The sequence below is a fragment of the Beta vulgaris genome, chromosome 5 (assembly GCF_026745355.1).
Source record: "Beta vulgaris subsp. vulgaris cultivar EL10 chromosome 5, EL10.2, whole genome shotgun sequence".
NCBI lineage: Eukaryota > Viridiplantae > Streptophyta > Magnoliopsida > Caryophyllales > Amaranthaceae > Beta > Beta vulgaris.
The window spans coordinates 4,434,157-4,455,747 of record NC_079206.1 but is presented as its reverse complement, the minus strand read 5'-3'; the positions used below and the strand labels follow the sequence as shown (position 1 = coordinate 4,455,747).

At 37.7% G+C, this 21,591-nt stretch overlaps 3 protein-coding genes across 6 annotated transcripts; all 3 read right to left on the bottom strand.

Annotated features, from left to right (window-relative positions):
- Nucleotides 1–1,471: 1,471 nt before the first annotated feature.
- LOC104892307 (DEAD-box ATP-dependent RNA helicase 48) lies at nucleotides 1,472–12,322 on the bottom strand. Of its 2 annotated transcripts, none has more exons than XM_010678200.4 (10): nucleotides 11,271–12,313; nucleotides 10,939–11,045; nucleotides 10,544–10,599; nucleotides 10,233–10,457; nucleotides 9,859–10,065; nucleotides 9,651–9,737; nucleotides 4,725–4,820; nucleotides 4,428–4,643; nucleotides 2,932–3,114; nucleotides 1,472–2,255 (listed from the first exon to the last, which is right to left on the bottom strand). In XM_010678200.4, the coding sequence occupies exons 1-10, from the start codon at nucleotides 12,221–12,223 to the stop codon at nucleotides 2,025–2,027; spliced, it is 2,361 nt and encodes a 786-aa protein (XP_010676502.1). In that variant the 5' UTR covers nucleotides 12,224–12,313; the 3' UTR covers nucleotides 1,472–2,024. The 2 variants fall into 2 exon arrangements, with proteins under 2 accessions (XP_010676502.1, XP_048501107.1); XM_048645150.2 differs by lacking the exon at nucleotides 1,472–2,255 and adding an exon at nucleotides 4,247–4,322 and having other exon boundaries at nucleotides 2,949–3,114; nucleotides 11,271–12,322.
- A 2,366-nt stretch (nucleotides 12,323–14,688) lies between these two features.
- LOC104892305 (hypothetical protein) lies at nucleotides 14,689–21,326 on the bottom strand. Of its 3 annotated transcripts, none has more exons than XR_008969297.1 (5): nucleotides 21,075–21,326; nucleotides 19,023–20,672; nucleotides 16,867–17,414; nucleotides 15,455–15,589; nucleotides 14,689–15,223 (listed from the first exon to the last, which is right to left on the bottom strand). XR_008969297.1 is itself a non-coding variant. In XM_057394894.1 (2 exons), the coding sequence occupies exon 2, from the start codon at nucleotides 20,470–20,472 to the stop codon at nucleotides 19,327–19,329; it is 1,146 nt and encodes a 381-aa protein (XP_057250877.1). In that variant the 5' UTR covers nucleotides 20,473–20,672; nucleotides 21,075–21,326; the 3' UTR covers nucleotides 18,905–19,326. The 3 variants fall into 3 exon arrangements, 1 of the variants encoding a protein (XP_057250877.1); XR_008969298.1 differs by having other exon boundaries at nucleotides 19,097–20,672; XM_057394894.1 differs by lacking the exons at nucleotides 14,689–15,223; nucleotides 15,455–15,589; nucleotides 16,867–17,414 and having other exon boundaries at nucleotides 18,905–20,672.
- LOC104892683 (uncharacterized) lies at nucleotides 14,984–19,188 on the bottom strand. Its single transcript, XM_048645687.1, has 8 exons — nucleotides 19,057–19,188; nucleotides 17,181–17,273; nucleotides 16,867–17,103; nucleotides 16,362–16,457; nucleotides 16,131–16,189; nucleotides 15,861–15,930; nucleotides 15,455–15,589; nucleotides 14,984–15,223 (listed from the first exon to the last, which is right to left on the bottom strand). The coding sequence occupies exons 1-8, from the start codon at nucleotides 19,186–19,188 to the stop codon at nucleotides 14,984–14,986; spliced, it is 1,062 nt and encodes a 353-aa protein (XP_048501644.1).
- Nucleotides 21,327–21,591: the final 265 nt, after the last annotated feature.

The following is a 21,591-nucleotide window of genomic DNA, read 5'->3' as shown; positions in this document are numbered from 1 at the left end:
AATATAGATATGAATGTCAAATCTTACAATTTGAATGAAGCCAAAAAATAAATACTAAAGCACCCAATATTAGTCAATAACAGGCTTCAAGCACGTAACTCTTATATAATTATGTCCACCATTTGAATATTGAAAACCGCGTAACTTGTTAAGATTATACAATATTAATTAATAATAATTTCTTATACTTGTGCATTGTGAAGAGTTGTCAAGATTAGAACATCAACTCATTAAGTCATTAGTATACAAATCTATAAACTATTATGATCGTCAACGACAATAACGATGGTTCAATCATTCCTCGTTTGAAGAAGCATTTCCTCTAAAACTAGTGAGGATGTTGGATCTTTTAAATGCCAATCTTCATGCTTTCTTATATAATACTCCACGATATTTATTAGTTTACTCGTGTTTGACTTTCGACACTATTTATATACATGACTTCGACTGTTTCTTGTAATTTGTACTTAAAGAAAAGTAATATCATCATGTGAAATCTTATTAAATTCCTCTTGATATGCATTATTCAAATATCAATTTTTTGTAATATTTGCTTATTAATAATTAGAGATCTTAAGTTTCAAAATAATGCCTCGTCATATATGCTAAAAAAATAGGTAAACTAATGAAAATCGAAAAGAGTACGCCGTAGATATAATTAGATGGACCGGGGAGCATAATAGCATATGACATAGAGCTTTTGCTACAAAAGGAAACATGTAAGAAACATATGGTCACAGAGACATGCGAGAGAGGGGCATGACTACCACCTGCCATCTCACAAGCACGTGTCCTACACATGCCAGCATCAGGATTTCAGGAGCACCATTTCTTTCATGTTATTGAGTAGACAGACATACATATTGTAGGAACAATATGTAATTGAAAAACAATTACAAATGACAATCTATTCGAAAATGTTTTCCTTGAAGCAAGCTAATTATGAGTGTTTAAATTACCAGTATAATATGTAGTATTAATATATACTGATATAGTATGCAGACAGTGCATAGCACAATGATTTTTAATGTGATTTTGGAAGTATTACTGTGTATAAATATATTGGGAAATCTGAAAAAAAAGAGGTGTCTTTAAGAAATTTAACTCTATTTATTACCTCCGAGTTTTTTTATAGTTAAGATGAAAGACCCTATTAAACTGACACCTCGCTCAAGTTAAACAGCCAGATTTACAAGTCATATTCCTTGGAATAAAGAGGGATGGTAAGAGAAACCTCACTCCCCAGAAGCTCCTAGTGAGGTTTGACCCCATGACTTTGAAATCATAACGCCAAACCTTTATTACTAGGTCAAGCCTGGTTTGATTTTATTCTCATTGAGTTACAAACTTACAACAATGCCATTGTAATATGCACTATATATACACCACATTGATAATTTAGTCGTTTCTGGGCTAATTATTGTGGTGTCGGACAAATTCATTCCCTAGTCAAGATCTGAAACGCATGAGCTTTGTAATTGAACATGCTTATTCCTAAGCAATTTTATTATAAGACGACACAAAAATATTCGGGCAAAAAAGTCAGATTAATTAGAAACCAAGCCTAATCCGAAATAACATAACTAAATGATTGTTTCACCAATGAACTATCATCAACTTATAATTTTCTCCTTGCATGACCATAATGCTTTATGAAACCAAATGTCCTTACTTTTTCTCTTCAAGGGCTTCACTGAACCTCCAACAAGGAATCATATGAATTTCACCTCACTAAGAACTCATCGAAGCTTGACGGAACCTCCAAAAGATCGCTTCGTTAAAGATCTACCTATACAATTCTTTGATTGGTATATCAGCATGTTTCGATTGGCCACCAAGAAGTTGCATATAAGAGACAACAGTAGTCTGTATTTTTTCTTCTCTCTAAAGAACTGTACATTGGAGCCAGGCTTCTGAATTTCTTTTTGGGTTCCCTTGTTACATTGATAATCTTCAACAGCAGTCACAGGTCCACCATATAGTCGTCGCTGGAGATAAGAGCAGGTTTCGACTTCGCTATACTGCTATTTCCTTATACGAATGCCAGGAATATCTTTTAGGCCCATTTTCACAACTGTTTTTCTGAAAAGTGCAGGAGGTTTCTCCAAACCAATTGACTCGCAAAATTGGTTCGCCCATTGGACAAGTGAAGTCTTATCCCTGCCTAACTCCCTCTGAGAATTATAGTAACCAAGCCAAGCATGATATGCAGCTTCTTTCACACTGGTATCAATCTTTGCCATTGATTCCTCCATCTGAAAGGTAAAATAAATCCAAGTGAGAAATGCAGAAAAGATATTCACCTGCAGCTGAATGACAAATAACCAATGTTCATCAGTTAAGGTTGAGGACCTTCCAAGCGTAGTTTACACAGAATAACACAAATCTTACTGGGTTTTTTGACAAATTTCAGTCCCCGAACAACTCATTTGGGAAAAAGCATTAGATGAAATAATAATAAATTTACATTGTTCTATCATTTTCCACAGCCATGTAAGATAATTTTCCTCGCCGTAAAAGCAGTTGTAAACTGAAGCCTGATGGAGGAATCAAGCCTTCCTCTTTTCAGATGATTACAGGACAAATGCTTAGCGCGAACTTGACCAGAATTTGTAATAGGAACAATTAAACCATCCATGACAACAGGTTCTAAAAGCTTATGGTTTTCCTGGTCATTGGATCCAACTTGAGCATCAATGCATTTCTACTTTCTAAGGTGTCAACCACGGCAAGCAATCTCAACCAAACCCAATCCAAACCCAAACAACCAGATAAAATAAATGGATGAAATCGATTTCAGCAGATCGAAAACAGCTTCTTTTCAATCATTGCATGGATAACGCAAAGCTAAGAGAAAGCAATTTTCTATATAAAAATTAATAATCATAAATGTAACTAATTGTAAAAGACTCTGCAAGGAAGAAAAGAAACCTTTGATTTTGTAAATTGGTCAATATGTGGTGCAGAAGACCTTTCAACAGGCAAATCCTTTATGTCCTCCAAGAAATGTTCTTCCCACGGTGCAAGCAGCAAAATACCTTCACCCTCTTTCCCTTCACGACCAGTCCTCCCAAGGCGATGTATATATTGCTCCCTATCAGAGGGAGTTCCAACCTGAAAAGACCTCATTATTATAAATTAAGATGCAATATCCACACAGTATCAATGTTCTACTCCAAGGGCTATCAACCATAATTCCATAGGCTATTTACTTATTTTTATTTCGCATCTTACAGATACAAACTCCTTAATAGCCTTGACTGGTCAGGCATCCTCCAAAGGTCAAGATACATGACCACTCGATTTAATTGTTAAATAGTTTATAACAAGTCAACGTCTAGATGAGAGTGTGAGGATAAAGTATTCAAAAATCAGGCACCTTAAAGCGAGGAATAAACAAATGCAACAATATCTCCCTTTTAAAGGACAACCTCATGTATCTCTCTCTACGAGGCTAGATATTGAAATAATTCCGTCGCAGAGCCTTGCCAGCTCTCATCCATAGAATTAGAAGGAAACAGAGAAGGAATCCTTTATTAAGGGTTTGGGTAACCTTTACACCATGCCTCCAGAAGCCTGAATGTGCGTGTGTGAGTGTTTGTGCGTGTGCGTGCATGTGTTTGTCCCTCCTTTCTTCTTTTTCCACAAATAAGTCACATCCTACTGTTTTCAGGTGAATTGATACAACTTTTCCACATTACCCTGGACCTTTAATTACACCACATCACTACAATTAATAAAGTTAACAAAAGTGTTGTTAAGTTTTTAAAATTGCATTTTTTATGGTAAGACCAGGTTATCTACAAATATTACTTAATCCATGAGTAAAGATACCAAAAAAATTAAACAAAAAAACAAGCACATAAAAGAGTAGTCTTTTAATGTTTTATACAAAATATACCCAAAAAGATTTTAAAATAAGCTAATTATGCAAAAAGTTTCTCTTTATATCTTATATACTCCCTCCGTTTCATATTAATCTACACACTTTGACATTTTACAATATTCACAAATTATACTTTGACTCTCGTTTGTGATTTATACGTGAATAAAAACATAGTCATGTGGGATCTTGTTAGATTCGTCTTAGTATGTATTTTATTAATATGTACTTTTTATAATTTTTACAAATACAAAACCAAAGATATATGTCTTCAAAGTTTTACATTGGCATGCGTGAAAAGTGTAAGTGTGTAGATTAAAATGAAACGGAGGGAGTAATATCAGTCATTAATACTGGTCTTACCTGGTAAGACCATGTCATGACAGAACCGACATGGTAATCTTTTTTTCTTTTTTGAGGGAGGCCCCGAAATGGTAATCTAGTCAAATGGCTTAAATCATTATCCTTTAGCAGAAAGCCAAAATGACACTTAGAAGAATAGCAGAAGTAGCAAGTACAATATCCCTCATAAGCTAGGGCATACCTGAATAACCAAAGTAACATCAGGATAATTCATCCCTCTAGCTGATACATCAGATGAAATTAGAATCAGTCGTTTTGATTGCTTAAACTCCTCAATTATGCGAGAACGGTAGAGTTGCGGCTTTCTCGAATGTATCTCCCTGACATTTAATCTCATTTCACGGAGGAGAAGGTACATAAGTGAAGTCACCATTCCAGCCGTACAGAAAACAATAACCTAGAAGGTGGTGGAAACCGTATTACACATCAGAAACAGATGTATAGATGACATGAAAGAAAAAGCTAAACACCACCTCACCTTGTACTCTGGCAATTTTGAAATATGGTCCTTCAAAAGTTCGTACACTACTTGAAAATGCACATCATGAGGAGCAATAATAAAAGACTGCTTCACCTACATAAAGCCCTCATTGGTTAAATCCTGCTCATAATCAAAAAATTGTACAGTTATCAAAAAAAAAAATCTAAAAATTGTACAATGTTTTTCAATATAATGATTTAAAATCAAATTACAGGGCATTAACAGATAAAAAAGAAACAGAACTTAAACAGAAACTAAGTCGATATGAAAGCTATAATTTTAATCAGACAGCTAGCAACAGGCTTCCCCCAATCATGCAGAACAGAAGCAAGAAGGATGTTAGCCATCTAATGAAAGATATTTTTGCTGTCCTTACATACTCGCCTATGCCATTTCTCAATGCCAACAGAAAGGATATCAATGTGACAGATGAAAGTCAATAGTAACTGACAAGTCAGTTTTTTAGTTGCATATAGGTAGGTATTAAGTCTCATTTTCATGAAGTTTTTAGTGCATCTTAGATCAAATTGCATAATTTGAGCATTCTTTTGAGCCATTGTGTTATTTTGGGATACTTTGGCTCTTCTATGTGATTTTCAGGTTCTTGTGGCCGATTGTGACTAAGAGAAGCTAATATGGTTCGTAGATGATCTAGTTGGCGGTTTCTGAATGCGAGAAGATGAGTTTGAGTGCTTTGGGGTTGAAGGAATGATGATATTGAAGAATATTCTCTTTGCGGGACCAAGCAAAATTCTGCCAGGGTGCACACCCAAGCGAATGTCCGCTTGCGCGTGCAGATTTGTGAACGACAACAACAAAACTTTCTGTCTCGCGTGCACACCCAAGCAGGATCTCGCTTGCCCATGCACCAAGGCACATGCCCAAGCGAGATTCCACTTGCCCGTGCAGTAAACGAAATCACCCAAACCTTCTGTCTCATGCGCACGCCCATGCAGGATTCCACCCAAGCAATAATCAAGTATGATTGCTTGTTTAAAGTAGCCATAGGCACTCGGGAGAGGTCTTTGGAATTTATAGGGTGCATTACTCCTTTTGGATCATTGATTATATTTATCGGGATGGGAATTATTCATGCTAGTGGGGATACTTAATTCTATGTGAATTTATTAATTGATTTTACCTCGTGTGTTTTTACTAGCTGTCATAGTTTAGCGTTACTATTAGTTCATCATCTTTTTCACCGTTGTTTGTCACTTGTTTAGTTAATTTGAGTCGAGATTTCTAGTGTTTGATATCGTTTCTCTCTATAGATTCGACTTTGACTTTGTCTGCTACACAGTTAGGAGTTTAGTTAAAAAATTATTTTTGTTAGGTGGACGACACGCCTATCAAATTTTGGCGCCGTCATCGAGGACCTTCACGCCGCCCTCCTTCCTTCCCTCATTCAAAATTTCTAAAAACCCTAACTTTTAACTCAATTTGGGGGTTTGTTTGTTGTTTGAATTTGAGGCAAAGTGGTGAGCAAGGAAGCATCTCTAGACCTTTTAGAAGTAAAGAACGGATCAATTGCAAGTATTAGACACTCACCTCAAGTTTGGTATACTCTTTCCATCTTTTAGCGTTTTTGATTATTCTATTTGAAATTCATTGCACTATTTGCTTAACATTGATATGTGGTTGAATATTTGCTTGTTGGATGTATTTTTTTGACTTTTTGCTCAATATTGAACATTATTGGCTAGTGCATGAAAGTTTGTGAAATTTTAGTGATGCATTATGGATTTGTCGAGGCTATTGTTATTTGCATTGAGCAAGTTAGGCATTCTTTGGTTGAACATTTATCATTGGGTGATTGTGAATTTGTTACTTGTGTACCTTGTCTCTGATCATCATGCCTCCTAGGCCATCTTCCAGAGCAAACTCTGCCAGACACACTTCCTCTTTCCATCTCAAAAACACCCATAATCTCTCCAACCCACCTCCTCCACCCGCCATTGACCCGCCTCCTTTGGACACATTAGGCATTCAATTCACTTGTGAGGCTCACCTAGAGCGTTTCCGTGTCTTTAGTAATCGTCGCTTTCGCGCTCCTATGATCGTCAAGTAGCCACTGCCACTAAATTAAGAATAGATGGCGACCTCCAACAATTGTTCTACTTTGTAGGTTGGCAACCATTCTTCAACATGCATGTCTTCTCTTACAAACGCATTACCTTGAAATTTCTTTCTACACTGAAGGTCGTTCACTTTACCACTAAAAATCCCCGTTCCATTTCCTTTCAACTCATGAGTCTAGGCAATTGAACTAAACCCAGCTAAATGCCATTTTTGGTTGGCCTGCCGAGGGTTCCTACGTCTCCATTCCAATCGGCTTGAGCGCAATTCATTTCGGAACTTAATCACACGTCAATATGTCTATTATCTCCAGCGTACTAAGGCTTCTGGGATTGTTAGCCCTGCCCACATAGATTTCTTTCTTTGACCATTTTTGCTAGAGGATATAGTGTTGGGGTTACTTCTCCTGAGCTTTTTATCTTGTGGATGGAGCCAGTTTCTTGAACCCTACATGTGGCTCATGGATCATTTTGATAAGGTTACCACGTCTCGTGGTGAAATTGCTATTGATGGCATGATTTCTGTGGTTGCTCTTTCTTTTGTTGTTAATTTGACAGGTCATACGGGGTAGCACGAGACTTGATCGGAAGACTTTTCAGACCATGGGATGGATCGCCAATAAGGTTACTGCAGATGGGTATGTTTGGAAGGTTGGGCAACTTCCTTACGCTTACCTTCCAAATCCGGAGCGCACCATTATCTACAATCTAGAGAACGGACTCTTTGCTCTTGATTTTCGTTGGATTCAAGCCGAGGAATAGAGCGGTGAGGCTAGCTATGCTCCCAAGTCGTCTACTCAAGCCGACGAGCCTCGAGTACACCCTTATGCTCATATGTTTGATGTGCTCTAAGAAGATATTGGGAGTTTTCGTACGGAAGTTCTGCTCCATCTCCTCAGAGCGCATCAAGCTGGTGAGCATAAGGGGGTACTCGAGGCTTGTTAGCCTGAGTAGACGACTCGGGATCATGGCTAGGCTCACCGTTGTGTTCCTCAGTACGAATCCAAGGGAAATCAGGAGCAAAGAGCCCGTTGTCTAGGTTGTAGATGACGGTGTGCTCCAGATTTGGAAGGTAAGAAATTCCAAGGTAATGCGTTTGTAAGAGAGAGCATGCATGTTGAGGAATGGTTGTCAACCTACAAAGTAGAACAATTGTTGGAGGACGCCATTTATTCTTAATTTAGTGGCTACCTGAGGATCATAGAAGCGCGAAGGCGACGACCACTAAAGACACAGAAACGCTCTAGGTGAGCCTCACAAGTGAATTAAATGCCTAAGGTGTCCAAAGGAGGTGGGTCAATGGCGGGCGGAGGAGGTGGGTTGGAGGGATTACGGGTGTTTCTGAGATGGAAAGAGAAAGTGTTGGAGATGGCCTAGGAGGCATGATGATCACAGACAAGGTAGACACAAGCAACAAATTCACAATCACCCAATGACAAATGTCCAACCAAAGAATGTCAACGCAAATAGCTAAATAACGATAGCATGGACAATTCAATTCCATAAGTAATCGATGCACCACTAAACTTCACAAACTTGCATGCACTAGCCAACACAAAAATGTTCAATATTGAGCAAGAAATCAAGAAAGTACATCCAACAAGCAAGTATTCAACCCACAAAAATAAATTTGATAGTCGTGTCACGCACCTAACAAAAATGTTCAATAATGAACTGATGCAAAGGAGGAGGGCATTTTAGGTATATCGGTTAAGGGTAGCTTGAGGAATAAGTTAGTAGGGAAGAATCTCTATAAATAATTAGGGAGAGAGATACTATGCTGAAAATATTGGAGAGTTTAGTGGCTGAGCTTTGGGTGATAAACAAGCCTCTCAAAAGGTTGTAACTATCTTATTTTCCCATAATTTTCCAGATTATCAGTTAAAGATCAGTTTCTTTCTTAACCTTCTTCTTTCATCTGCTATAGAGATGTCATTTCATAACAGTTCCTTTCCATCTTTAAAAATTGGCAAAGCACCAATATACTGCATTCCTCCCAATATGGAACCCAAAATAAAGCACCACTATTTAAACCAACACCACCACAGAGGGAAAGCAAAGCACGCTAAGCAGTTAACAAACTCAAGGCTCTGCTACAAACAAAATGGCCAAGATGCTACCGTTCATGATCAAACTTGATCACCAAGATTCTGAAATGTAAAAACCTCAATGGTCAACTTTTCCCTACATTAGGAGGTATGAAACCATTGATAAAAAAATCAACAATTTTGTGCAAAAATGATGGGAGCAAATGGTACACGTGGATACATCCCTAAATGGCTTTAGCTAGATCGAGGACTTGGTGTGGTGGAGACAACAATAACTGTGGCTATGGCGGAAGTTTAAGTACAATAATTATGGTGATTTTAGGAGTGAAAACAGCTGGAATGAGAAATTGGGGTCGGTGGCACTGGAGCAAATACTTCTCAAGGACAATATATACTTTTCTAGGACAATAAAACATAATCAAAAGAAATTTAGATTAATTCCCCTTCCTAACCAATATTAGGGGATGCAGGGGTTCTTTTTCCCCTTCATTTCCGTTTCTATTGCTAGAACCATGTGACCCTTTAATGTGTCTAACATGCAAAACATCAGCTCTGACGCAATTTCAAAAAAGATCCAATTAAACTAGGGTACAAAATAATAAGAACGAACTAATGAAGTAAAGATTTTGCAAAAGAACTCATTATTTAACCATTCATCCTCCAAGAAAAAAGTTCACTAACACTTTACAGTACTTAAGAATGATAACTAAACACACCATCTAGGTCGAGAACAATAATTTGGTATACTCATAAACAAGCAATTCTCTAACCATATTATGATATAAAAGCCAACAATGTACCTTAGAATTAGAATCTGGACAACCTGTATCTACAGTGTTAATAAAAGCATGCTCCCTTTTAAGAACAAGCTGAGAGATCCGTCGAACCTGAAATAGAAAAGGAAAGTGCATAATCAATAGTTATACTAAAGAGCTAAAGCTTTGCATACCCTGATGGCTAATTCTACTTCAGACCAGTACACTGATGTAACCAGGAGCACAGAACTACCTCTTTTGGGACTGTTGCAGAAAACAGTAAAGACTGACGTCGACGAGGTAAACAATCAGCGATTTTTTCCATGTCCTTTCGAAATCCAAGATTTAGCAGATGATCAGCTTCGTCGAGTACGAGCATTTTAAGCCCCATCAATCTTGCAGACAAGCTTGACCGAGTCTCAATGTGATCCAGTAATCTACCAGGGGTAGCAACTAGAATCTGCAAGATTTCACTTTGTAAAGTCAGGAAACCAAGTAAGCAGATGAATATACCGAAATGAATTGCTTGATGCACTAAGGGGAAAAAGAATTGGCTAGAAAACGTTCAAAATGTCTTCTCGGCCTGTTATTCATCTACTGAAAAAACACATTAGACAGATGATGAACCTGGCAAGGATCCAATTCTACGCGTTTCTGGTCATCTTTAAAACGTGAACCACCCACAAGCATTTGGACACCTAAGCCATCATGATACTTCAGCAAAACCCTTGTTTCTGCAGCAATCTGACTAGCAAGCTCTCTTGTGGGGCAAAGAATAAGAACATATATAGGAGGCACACGCTGAGCTTTGCCACTGACCATAGCCTTCAAAACTGTTTCAATTGCAGGAAGCTGTTTTTATTTAACAAGGACATGCCGGTAAAGCATCATATTTGAAAAGCTATTAACCCAAAAAGAAAGAAATACCAATACCATACCAGAAAAGCAGCGGTTTTTCCTGTCCCAGCTCTAGATTTAACTAAAGCATCCTTACCTACCAAAGAAAACGTGCAAGTCAAAGTAATGGAACATTAGACCTTAACATAAGAAAATAGACTATTTAGTATTTACCACACCATTTCATCCTTTAGAAGTGTCTATCATTGAATAGAATCAATAAACTAACGCTCTAATATACGACAAGGCAGGAAGGATTGGCCAAATTCAGTCCATAAGATAGCAGAGCTCAAGCACAATTAGCATATATAATTTACATCTATGAACTATCCTTCTATACGCCCCTTATTCGCCAACATTGAACACATATCAAAGAGAACATCTTTTTGACAAAAGCAGACACAAAAAAACAACATGAAGAAGTAGAGTAACATACCCTCCAGATAAGCAGACAAAGTATCTTCTTGTACCCTAGTCATCACAGTATAACCAGCAGCAGTTAATGCCTTAACTGTCAGGGGTGATATGCCACAGTCCTCGAATCTGTAACAAAATTAGAACACAACTTCAGCTTAAAAATCGCATCCAAGACAATGATAGTTATAAAGCCGTTATGTATCACCATTCATAAGCATAACAATTAACAGCTAACATCAATTTGACCAAAAACAATGCAACTAAAATAACAAATGATGATCAAAGTAGCATAATTGTGAACAATCCAATTGGCAATAACAAATAATGATTAAAGTAGCATAACACGCCCACCTCTTTCCAGAGGCAACAAAATCATCCTCATTGCTTATCTCTCGTGCTTCTTCCTCCCGCTTACGCTCAAGGATTTCATGCTTAATCACATAGATATTCTCAGCCAAATCACCCTCTTCATCTTCATGATCCGCATACTCCTCTAATTCCTTCACAATCCGCCTTTTTGTGACCTTCACATCATACTTCCCTAAAGTAGCATTCCCCATAAACCTTCTAACACTCTTAAAACCACCCTTTTCTCCCTTCTCCACACTCCCATTTCCACCCCCTTCCAACCTAAACCTCGGCCACCTCGCATTCTCACTCACTCTCCCATAATTTTCCTCATCATCATCACTCGACGAACTCCCAACTCTCCGATTATAAAACTTCTTCTTCACTTTCCCCCTCACATTACCCGGGTAACCCCTCTTCTGCTCAAAATTACCCCCAAAACTCATCAAACTCAATAAATTCGCAAAACCATCATTATTTCTCTGCATACAAAACCCCCTCTTTTGCTGCATATTCCCACAAAAACTAAAAGAATCACCTACAGTACCTCCAATGGGCTTGTTTGGGCCGGGCCTAGGAGGAGAATGTACGGGCCCATCATCGTCGTTCCACAAATCCTCAGCGCCCGGTTTGATAAAACGGTCGGCGAGGGCCTTGATTTGGGCCTTGGGCGACATGGGGGAGTGGGATGGGCCCTGGAGCTGGGCTGGGAGGCCCGAAACGTCAGCCCGGATTTGGGAGCGGAGACGGGCCTGGTAGAGCTGCTTCTCCTGGTCGAGAAGGCGTTTTTCCTTGTCACGGGCTTTCTTCTCGTGGAGGCGCTTCCATTGCCACTTGTTGAGCCCGCCCGGGAAGGTTCTTGGGCCGCCACCCATGGGCCGGGCCCAGAGGAGAGAGAATGGTGGACGGCGTCGGAAGATTCTGGGTGTTTCGCGAAAGATGAGGGTGGTTATCATGGTGTTTCTGAGTTGGAACTTTGGAAGTGAGGGTTTAGGGTTTAGGGTTTAAGGTTTTAGCTCGAAGATGACTTATTTGCTTGGTTGTCTTGTAAATATCTTGAGATTCTCTAGGGAGTAGGGTACCTTCGTAACTTCACTCATGGTCATGGTCATTTTTTTTTTGGATTGGGAGAGAAAGCTAGGAGGTGTCTACAATAAGAGACACCCCCCAAAACATCCTGAAGGATGATTACAAGATACAACATGAAAACAGCAAGGTAAACGAGAAGAAGAAAAGGGAGCAATGGAGCACAAATGAACACGTGTGGAAGCTCCGCCGCGGCTAACACCATTACCCCAGGTCCAATCGAGTGAAACCCGTCACGGGGGGCGAGACAAACACCACAAAAACTGAGATAGCTCCAAAACCTTCTTAAAGATACCACCATACCTTGAATCGTCGCCAACTACGGAGACGAAATAAACACCAGCGACGTGAACAGTCACGAACCACCACGAACGAACTGAACCCACACCGCGAACAACCATTCCCAAATTGATTGATTTTAGAAATGGGGAAAGCTAATCAAGGGGCTAGAAAACCAAGAGTCCGGCTGAGGACAAGAAAAATTGGGCTAGTAGACAAAGCTAAGCCATAACAATGACTAGATCTAGGAGGAAGAGAAGAAAGAAGAGGTTAGGGTTTCAAATTCTAAAGAAATTGATTTGGGAGTTAGGGTTTTTAGGGTTTTCTTTTGGAGGAGCTAAGGGGTTTTTTCTAGAGAGAAGGCAGAGCCTCTCTCTCTCTCAAAAAACCCGAAGTTTTTTTATGAATAATATTAAAAGAAGTATTAGTTCCTCTTATGCGTTGAACATGAAATTAATTCTATAAATATTATGTACGTATGACAGTATGTTCGAATTTTGGTTTTTGAGTTAAACCGCTACTCCATGTAGCGGTTTAATATCAATAATGTTTCATCGAAATTGACAGCTACTTCATATAGTGGTTATATTGGATCTCTAACCCAAGCTACAAGGCACTACATATAAATCACTACTTATAGTAGCGGTTCATTACAAAACGGAACCAGCGCAAGAGAAAAGAGAAAAAGCGCGCCACGTAAGGTTCTGTGTGTCCAACGCACACGACGTGCCTGCTCTAGGCGCAGGCTTGCTGCATGTCGCGCACACCTAGTGTGCGTGATGCAGAGCCTTACGTGGCACACACTTCAGTTTAAATCTCTTAATCTCTTGCACTTTAGTTTATTACTCTGTTGTTTTTCAATTATGCAAAGAGAACATCATCTAGCAGTAATAATAATTCATCCCCATTTATATTTGAAAAACTAATAACAATTGGTATTAGAGGCTTTGCTTGTAATCTAGAGGCAATTCTAATGAGTGATTCTAACAAAGATGAACAATAGGGAGGAATTCAAAGAACCCTTCTCAACTACTCCCTCCGTCTTAAAAACATGTTTACATTTGAAATTTTGACACTATTTATAACTAAAGATAATTGTCAAAATATTTTCCGATATGCAACAAAAAAAACATAGTTATGTGAGATATTATTTGATTCGTTTCAATAAAAACACCACGAAAATCAAACTTTCATAATTTTTACTAATATGTAACTAAAGGTATCTATACAAATATATAAAAAGACGTTCCTGTCAAAGGAAGGGTGTCACGTGACACTCATGTGAGATTTTAACCACTAATATTATAATTTCAATACTTTATGTTTGAAAGTAAAACATAATAAAGTCTTATAATTATATGTAATTTTAAAAACATAAACAAAGTGTTAGATCTCTAACACTTTTATTACGTAATAACTTTCTCTTACGCCAATTTCATTGAGATAATAACTTTAATTCCCAATTCCTTGATTTTTTTTTAAAAAAAAAACTTATAATGCCACAAAATCTATTTTCTAATTTCGCACTAGACAGAATATTGCTAAAAGCTAATAAAATCAATTAAGGAATTTATGAATAATTGATAATTGTAACTGAACCGGAGCATCGCCGAGCCAAAATACTAATTAATCAATTAAGAAATTTATGAATAATTGATAAACAGAAACATCTTTTGGGGACACAAGAGCTCTTTCATGAACTGCATTTTTACCAATGGTTTTGTGATAAGATAAAATCAACCAAAAATGGAAATTGACATTATTAGGGTAAGTATTCAATCTTTGAAATTTTCTGTACAAGTGCATTTCAAAGAAAAGTTATCATATATGTATCACTCAAATTGGCCTAGTCGTTTGAAAACCCTTCTTTCATGGGTTTGATTCTTGCCTATAAAGTGGGATACTCAAATTCCCCCACTCGCAAGGAATCCTAATTTCTTTATAATTCCTAATTTATTTAGTCGCAAAACTTAACCATCAAAACAAATCAACTTTCTAACTCAAGGTACAATTTGAATTTCAAGAATTTGTACGACCAAAATAAAAGGCAATGAAATTGTTGAGAAATGCACTGGATTATTTTATTTTTGTAGTTTACATATTGAAAAAATTGACAAAATTTCCAAATACAGCCTTACTTGGTTTGGCAATGAAAATTAAGTAAAGTAAGCATATCAGCATCAATAGATAAAACATTTACTAAATTGGACTAAAAATCTTCATTCTGAAAAGATCAAGGACCACCAAAGGTAACTGCATGCTGATGATTTTTCATATGGAAATCAATAACACCATAATCAGGGTTATTTCCATAGGCTTCAGAATCAGCAGCATCAACAATTGTATAGGTTTCATCCACCACCACAATTTTTTTTGCAAAAAGCATCATTCATCATATCAGCAGCGAAAACAGGATAAGAACCACTTCCCATTTGTGGAGGTGGCATAGTTGCTATTGAGTTTATTTCTTCTCCACCTGCTGCATATGTTGCTGATTCCTTCAAGCCCTCAAAGATCCTCTGCGGCCAAAACCCTAGCGCAATTGGAGGGTTCATTCCCACGTCAAGCCACCAATCTCCAGAAATCTTCTCCTATTACATATGTTTTGGATTTCGGCTTATTGAAAAATTATTACTTCGTTATAAAAGAAACGAGAAAGGTATAGTAATTAACTATCAAAATAGATATCTGATGGGGTATTGCAATCATTTAGTGACAAAAGTAAGTGCATTGCAGTTTTTTTTACACAGTGCATCAACTATGCAGCCTATTTCTTACCATAGTCAAAAAGTACTAAAATTTAAATGTGTTTGCATCTTTACCTGATAAACAAAGAACTTGTTTATATAGACTTGTTCTCCTTTTTCTGATACTGGGTGAAGGAGAAAGTCCAGAGGAATATCTGATCTAACAATGACGAACCCGCATTCAGAATTGAAACAGCGTAAATCGCCTGCCTGTGGATATGTTTATAGCCTAAATTAGCAGTTCACTCAAATTTTTAATCGCATAAGAATCAATGTACTTTTCTTCACGCCAATATAATCTTACGAGAAGACTAAATAATTCAAACTCTAGCAAGTCTCTTATTTTCTTATAAGCTCAAGATCCTAGAGCAAGAATAAATTACTATTTATATTTGCTTGTCCGAAAAATTGATAATCGCATATTGTTAGATCCCCGGAAATAGAATTACCAACTGCCCCAATGTAGCTATAGGTTACATACTTGGACTTTCCTATGAGCAACTACTTGAGTGATAGGGAGAGGATAAAATAAATCGACATAAAGGGTAGTTCTGCGATACATAAAGGGTAGTTCTGCGATATTAAGCCATATCCTTAATATAAGGAGCGTGGGAATTGTGACAACTAATTCCCGATTGAGGAAGTACTTAACAAGACCAATAACAGACTTCTTCTAAAAGTGATTATTCTGTAGGGCTTTTGGACAAAAACATTCTATTACTATAGTCAGCCAACGACGGACAAGACTTACAACTGCATATATGAAGAACCTTGTCCGACCGTCACCGTCCTGTATTTGGACGGATTAACCTGGAAAACAGGCAAGAAAACAAAATTGCACATCTTAGCCAGCTATCTTAAGCCTCAATTGAAAAGGGTAACATTGACAGGCACCATAAAATGCAAAAGTAGCTGACTCATTGTCCAACCAGCAATTATGGAATCACCACCGCCCCTGAGAATGATTTCCCCTGAACTGTACTGTGATGGTAAAGCTCTTTGGGTTATAAATGCTAAGAACACCACCAACTCCATAGTATTTCTTCCATGGTTTGCCTTTTGTTTGACCTAACGCATACTACATCACAGAGCGCATTACAATCAGCTAAATTACACGTTCACCAACCACCAGGGTGAAGGATATCCTAACTAAGTGTAAATAAACACAGCAGATCAAGCACAAGAGGAACGAGATCTTCATTGTCTCTGTCTTGCACTGATTAGTACAAAACCAAAATGCTCTAAAGAGCATGCTATTTTCCAGAAGTGTTGTACATCTAAATTTTAAGAGTGGGCAGAAATTTTTCATTTTCTCTCTCTCTCTTTTTTTTTGGGGGGGGGGGGGATTGTTTAAGCAAGTAAACATTTAGGAGATTACGTAGCATCAGGACAGCCACTTGGACAACATGAAAACTACATGCATCTTTAGTCGGAAATAGAATAGTAGGCATTAGTCTGAATTTCCTAAATTTCAGCTTAAAACTTACAACAGTTCCAGATATGTATTCAGTTCCATGATTAGGCTTCAGATTCCCTTTTTCTGCAAAATGATGTGAAAACACCTTGGTGTGGGAAAGGTCATCTTTGCCATTTGCTCTTCTAATGGGAATTATTCTAGGAGGGCAGCCTCCATCCTTCAACCGGATCACACTTGTTGGTCTTTCTATCATCGTCAAAGAGATATTGTTGTTTTCAATCCATTTAGGCCTAGAAGTAGGCCTCGTCTGACATACATAAAAATGTGAGGAAGTCAACATAACAGAAGAAGTGGGCCAGACAGCACCTCAATAGAGGAAAGCACCTGAGGGTGGTAGGTATGGTTTTTTAAGAGAGGATGACTAAATGTCAGCTGCTTGTAAAAATCTACACAATCATACATATCCCCATGCTCAGTCTGTACACCATCAGGAGAATGAAATTGAGCCTCAAAGATTTAATTCCTCTTTCCTGGATAGTCCAGGAGAAGCAGCCTCAAAACATGATGAAAGAAAACATGTCACAAGAGCATATATAGCTCTCAAGATCATCTTCTTGGCTGCATTATGAACAATTTTGTTAATAAAAAAAAAGGAAATTAGTTGCTTTCTACAGACACTGTTTCTAGCAAGACTCCAGTTCAGCTGCTGCTTCTGTCAGCACATATTTGAGAATATTTATAGATGTAGAAATAAAAGAAGTTCACGTCAAATAAGTACGCATATAATGTACATTTTGTGTTGAAGGAGATATTAAATATGTCCAGCATATGAAAGGAATACGAGTATTCTAACGGGAAGCTCCTTTTAATTTTTTACTTTCTAGAGGAAGTTTAGCCAGAAGTTTGATCATGAATCACAAGTCAACAACTTATGAAACTTAAATGAAAAGATGGGAAAAAAGACATTTCAAAATATGTAAAAAAAAAAAGGACAGCGAGAGTGCTGATGGGTATTATAATAGTGAGACAATGCGACCCATATGCTGCACCATTAATTTTAGATTACGTACCACACAACAAAAGCATTAATAATATATATATATGTATAAAAGAAGCAATACTAGCATCATCAATAATCTATGCAGGCAGCAATGGGTAGAGGAAACTACCACTAAACGAACAGAGCCAAGTCATCCAACCTACGGATTTCAAACAAACTGAGTTCGTGCGAAAAAGTCTGCAATTTGGGTTTGAATACAAGGCAATAATCTGCAAAAGGCTAACATATAAATGCATACATTCAAAGCATTAAGGTATATTTCTGTGGTATCTACAAGATGTGACTGAATCAGCCAAAATCAGATTTTGCAATCACTATCAGATCAACACATTATGAAACAAATGAAAACAAGCAGATGTTACACTACTGAGATGGTGTGAATGATTTTGCTAAGTTTGCAACAGAAGATAATAAATTGCTAGTTTGAAGATGTATCTAGCACGTGTTGCAAATTTCAAATGACATTACTCCCTTTGCTCTAAGATTCATTTTTATGGTGCTACAGGTGAATCTCTCCAAATACTTTCTTCTTCCCTTTAAAATAAAGGTAATGTTTTATAGAATTGTTTTTCCCTAATTCTCTCAATCACATTGATAATATCTCTCTCTATATATCATATCACATTATCTTACCTTTTTTTCCCTCTATCCACCTACTTCAAATAATATTCTAAAATTGATGCCAAAGTTCATCGTAAAGAATAATTTGGGAGTTTGGGACAGAGAGAATAGCATGTATCTAGTACAATTGAATTCGGTACCTCAAAACCATATCTCTGTCCATATGTTCCAAATGTGACCATCTATGAGAACAGTAGCCAAATCACCCCACATGCCTGAGATTTCAATGTGGGCATACAAACTTCTCTCCATACTGGAAAAAGGTGCATATTCAATTTGAAGGATGGTTGTGTCATTCAATAAATAAAATCATATTCCCTACTCCAAACAACAGACTAGGTGGAGCTACAAACATCCAGTAGAGAACATTATGTCATAAAACTAAACCAAAGGTTAGGTGTCAATGTCTCAAAGATGAACAGCGAAATTATGATGTGACAGAACAAGGTGAAATCAACTGATTATTGATGCCACTATTTTAATGTGGTCCAACTATATGGAACATTCGTTCAAAAAAAATACTAATATAAATGTATTAAGCTTACTTGAAAGCCCAAAGCAACTGGAAATTTAAGTCACCAATAGCAAGGCAAAAATGGGTGGCGAAAAGAACATGTACCCAACACATATAAGTAAAATATTTGGTCCATCGTGACTAAGCAACTCCTTGTCTTCTTCACCAGCATTAAGTCCTGTATGAGATGCTAACATTTCTTCTTCGTAGTATGATTAAAAGGCCACCATAAGTGACAGTAAATCGATTCCTAGCCTTTGTTTTGATAGCATTTATGTATGGCTTGTCACATCAACAGTATTTGGAGATGTCTTGTACTCTATAATCAAAAGGTGTTATGACTTGGCAATAAGATGATCGACAACCATAAAGTAAGTCCCTACTAGGACAAATGATGACAAACCACTACGAGCCATCCTTGCAGAAATTCCTCGGAATAAAAGATTGCGATCTGCCGGGTGGATCCCTGTAAATCTCTCAAACCAATTCCCAGGACGTGTCCATTTTAAAAGCCTCCTCTCCATAGCCAGATATTTGGGTAGCACAATGCACTGGGATCGGGTTCTGGAGGTGTCAAAACCATGAGAAGCAGCAGCAGCCATTGACCCAGAAAATCCAGCTGTTAGGCTAAGAACTAATGGAGACAAAGGGCCAATCTCATCATTTCTTTCTGGAGGAGGATCCATCCCAACAGCCTTCCAATTAAGCATAGCCAGGTGCAGAAATTGCCAGCTACCAAAAAATATGCCACCAAAAACAGAATCTCTAGCTATTCCTGTCCGCAGACCTCTCCATAGGGAACGCCATCCTTCAAGTCTGACAATATCTTGAGGCCGTTTAACATCAGTGACATCAGGTGGCTTGCCAGAGCCAGTCATCATCCAAGGACAATTTTTCAAGGCCTCACCCAAGTTATGATTCTTTGAAGATAAGACGGATAACAAGTTGACAGTACGATCCAATGCCACTTTATCAGGAATAAATCCAGGCAGTAACCTAGAAATAATGGGAGCCGTAGCAGATTTCACAGATGATATACTACTACTAGGAACAGGAATATGAATAGCTGCAGCGACCTGTTTTCGAAGCTTTATCATCTCAAATGGAGAGTTAAGGCAAGACTCCAAGGCCCCAGCTATAATCCCCGCAAAAAGTGCTTCAGAAACATAAACATAATTATCTATCCGACCATCTTTATAGTAGGCTGTCAAAATTTCATGGACTCCAAATCGAGCACCAAGACTTGTGATTCTTCCCACAGTCAGCCAACTAAGACCACTATACAAACCTGCATATCCCGAAACAGATTTAACTCTTTCCAAAACCTGAGTTGCATTCAACTTCTTGTTAGAACTTGCACCAACTTGGATGAGAGTTTTTATAGTGTCGAGATGGTAACTAAGAGCAGTTCCTATTGCCACAGAACCTGAAGCTGCAACAACATGGCTGGCAAATACTGGGTTCTTTAGTAGTTCCTCCATCTCAGACAATCCTAATAAAAACAACTACGGACACGGGAACTCGAAAATTACTATGTAAAGCAAGCATATAAATATAAAAATATCTGCTAAAGCTCACGATCCCAGCGCTTACAGTTGCTAGAGGATCCCCTTACAGCAACTTACAAATTACTCAATTTACCAAAGAACATTATATTCCCCAGCTTATCAAATCAACGTTCCTGCAATAAGCATATGAACACACATTAAACATCTTTTAAATGCAGCATTGGATAATACATTGTAACTACAATATGACCATCTAGTAGTAGTTCTTACAACTTTTAAACTTTAAACATCACCTAATTTTATGCAACAAGAAAAACTCAAACTTACAGTAATCATATTACAATTTCAAGCAAATATTTATTGTCCTAGACATTTCGTCGAGCAGTTGATAGGCATGATATAGTCAAGAAAGTTTTCACTTTTCACTACCAAGTATCAACAAATGTATGAAAATACTAGAAATTTACAAATGGGTAACAAAACCCCATATTAGATTCAAGATTAGTATTATAACAAAGAACATTAATAATACTGATATTCAATTAACGACAGAAGGAAGAATAAGATATCTAAACCTGAGGAAATAAATGACGAGAAATCCTGCCTGCAAATTCTGGATTATGAGTAGAAATTAGTTGCTACGAGTTTGTGGGTTGATGAAGATTGAAACAAAATCATTGAATTGAAGTGAAAACAAATTTCATGAAGACTTGTTTACAGACAGCAAGGAAGAAGTAAATGAACTTAAGCAAAGAATCACGAGAAATGGGCCTTTTTTTTTCTACTTCTTCATACTTGAGACTTGAGACTTGAGACTTGAGACTTGAGACGGGAGAGTTGAGATACTTGAGAGTAGAGGTGATCATGGATCGGGCCGGATTGAGGCGGAGCTGCGCCTAAAAAAATGCATATTGATTGGGTCGTGTCAAAATCTTGTGCCTGAAGCTTGCTATTTTCGGTCAAAATGAACGGGCTTTTTGGGCGAAAATCGGGCCGGGCCAAAAAATAGACTGAAAAGTCATTTTTAACTTGTCCAATGCCAGTCCAAAGCAAAAAAATTGGGGCGAGCCCAACCGCAGGCCAAAAAATTCT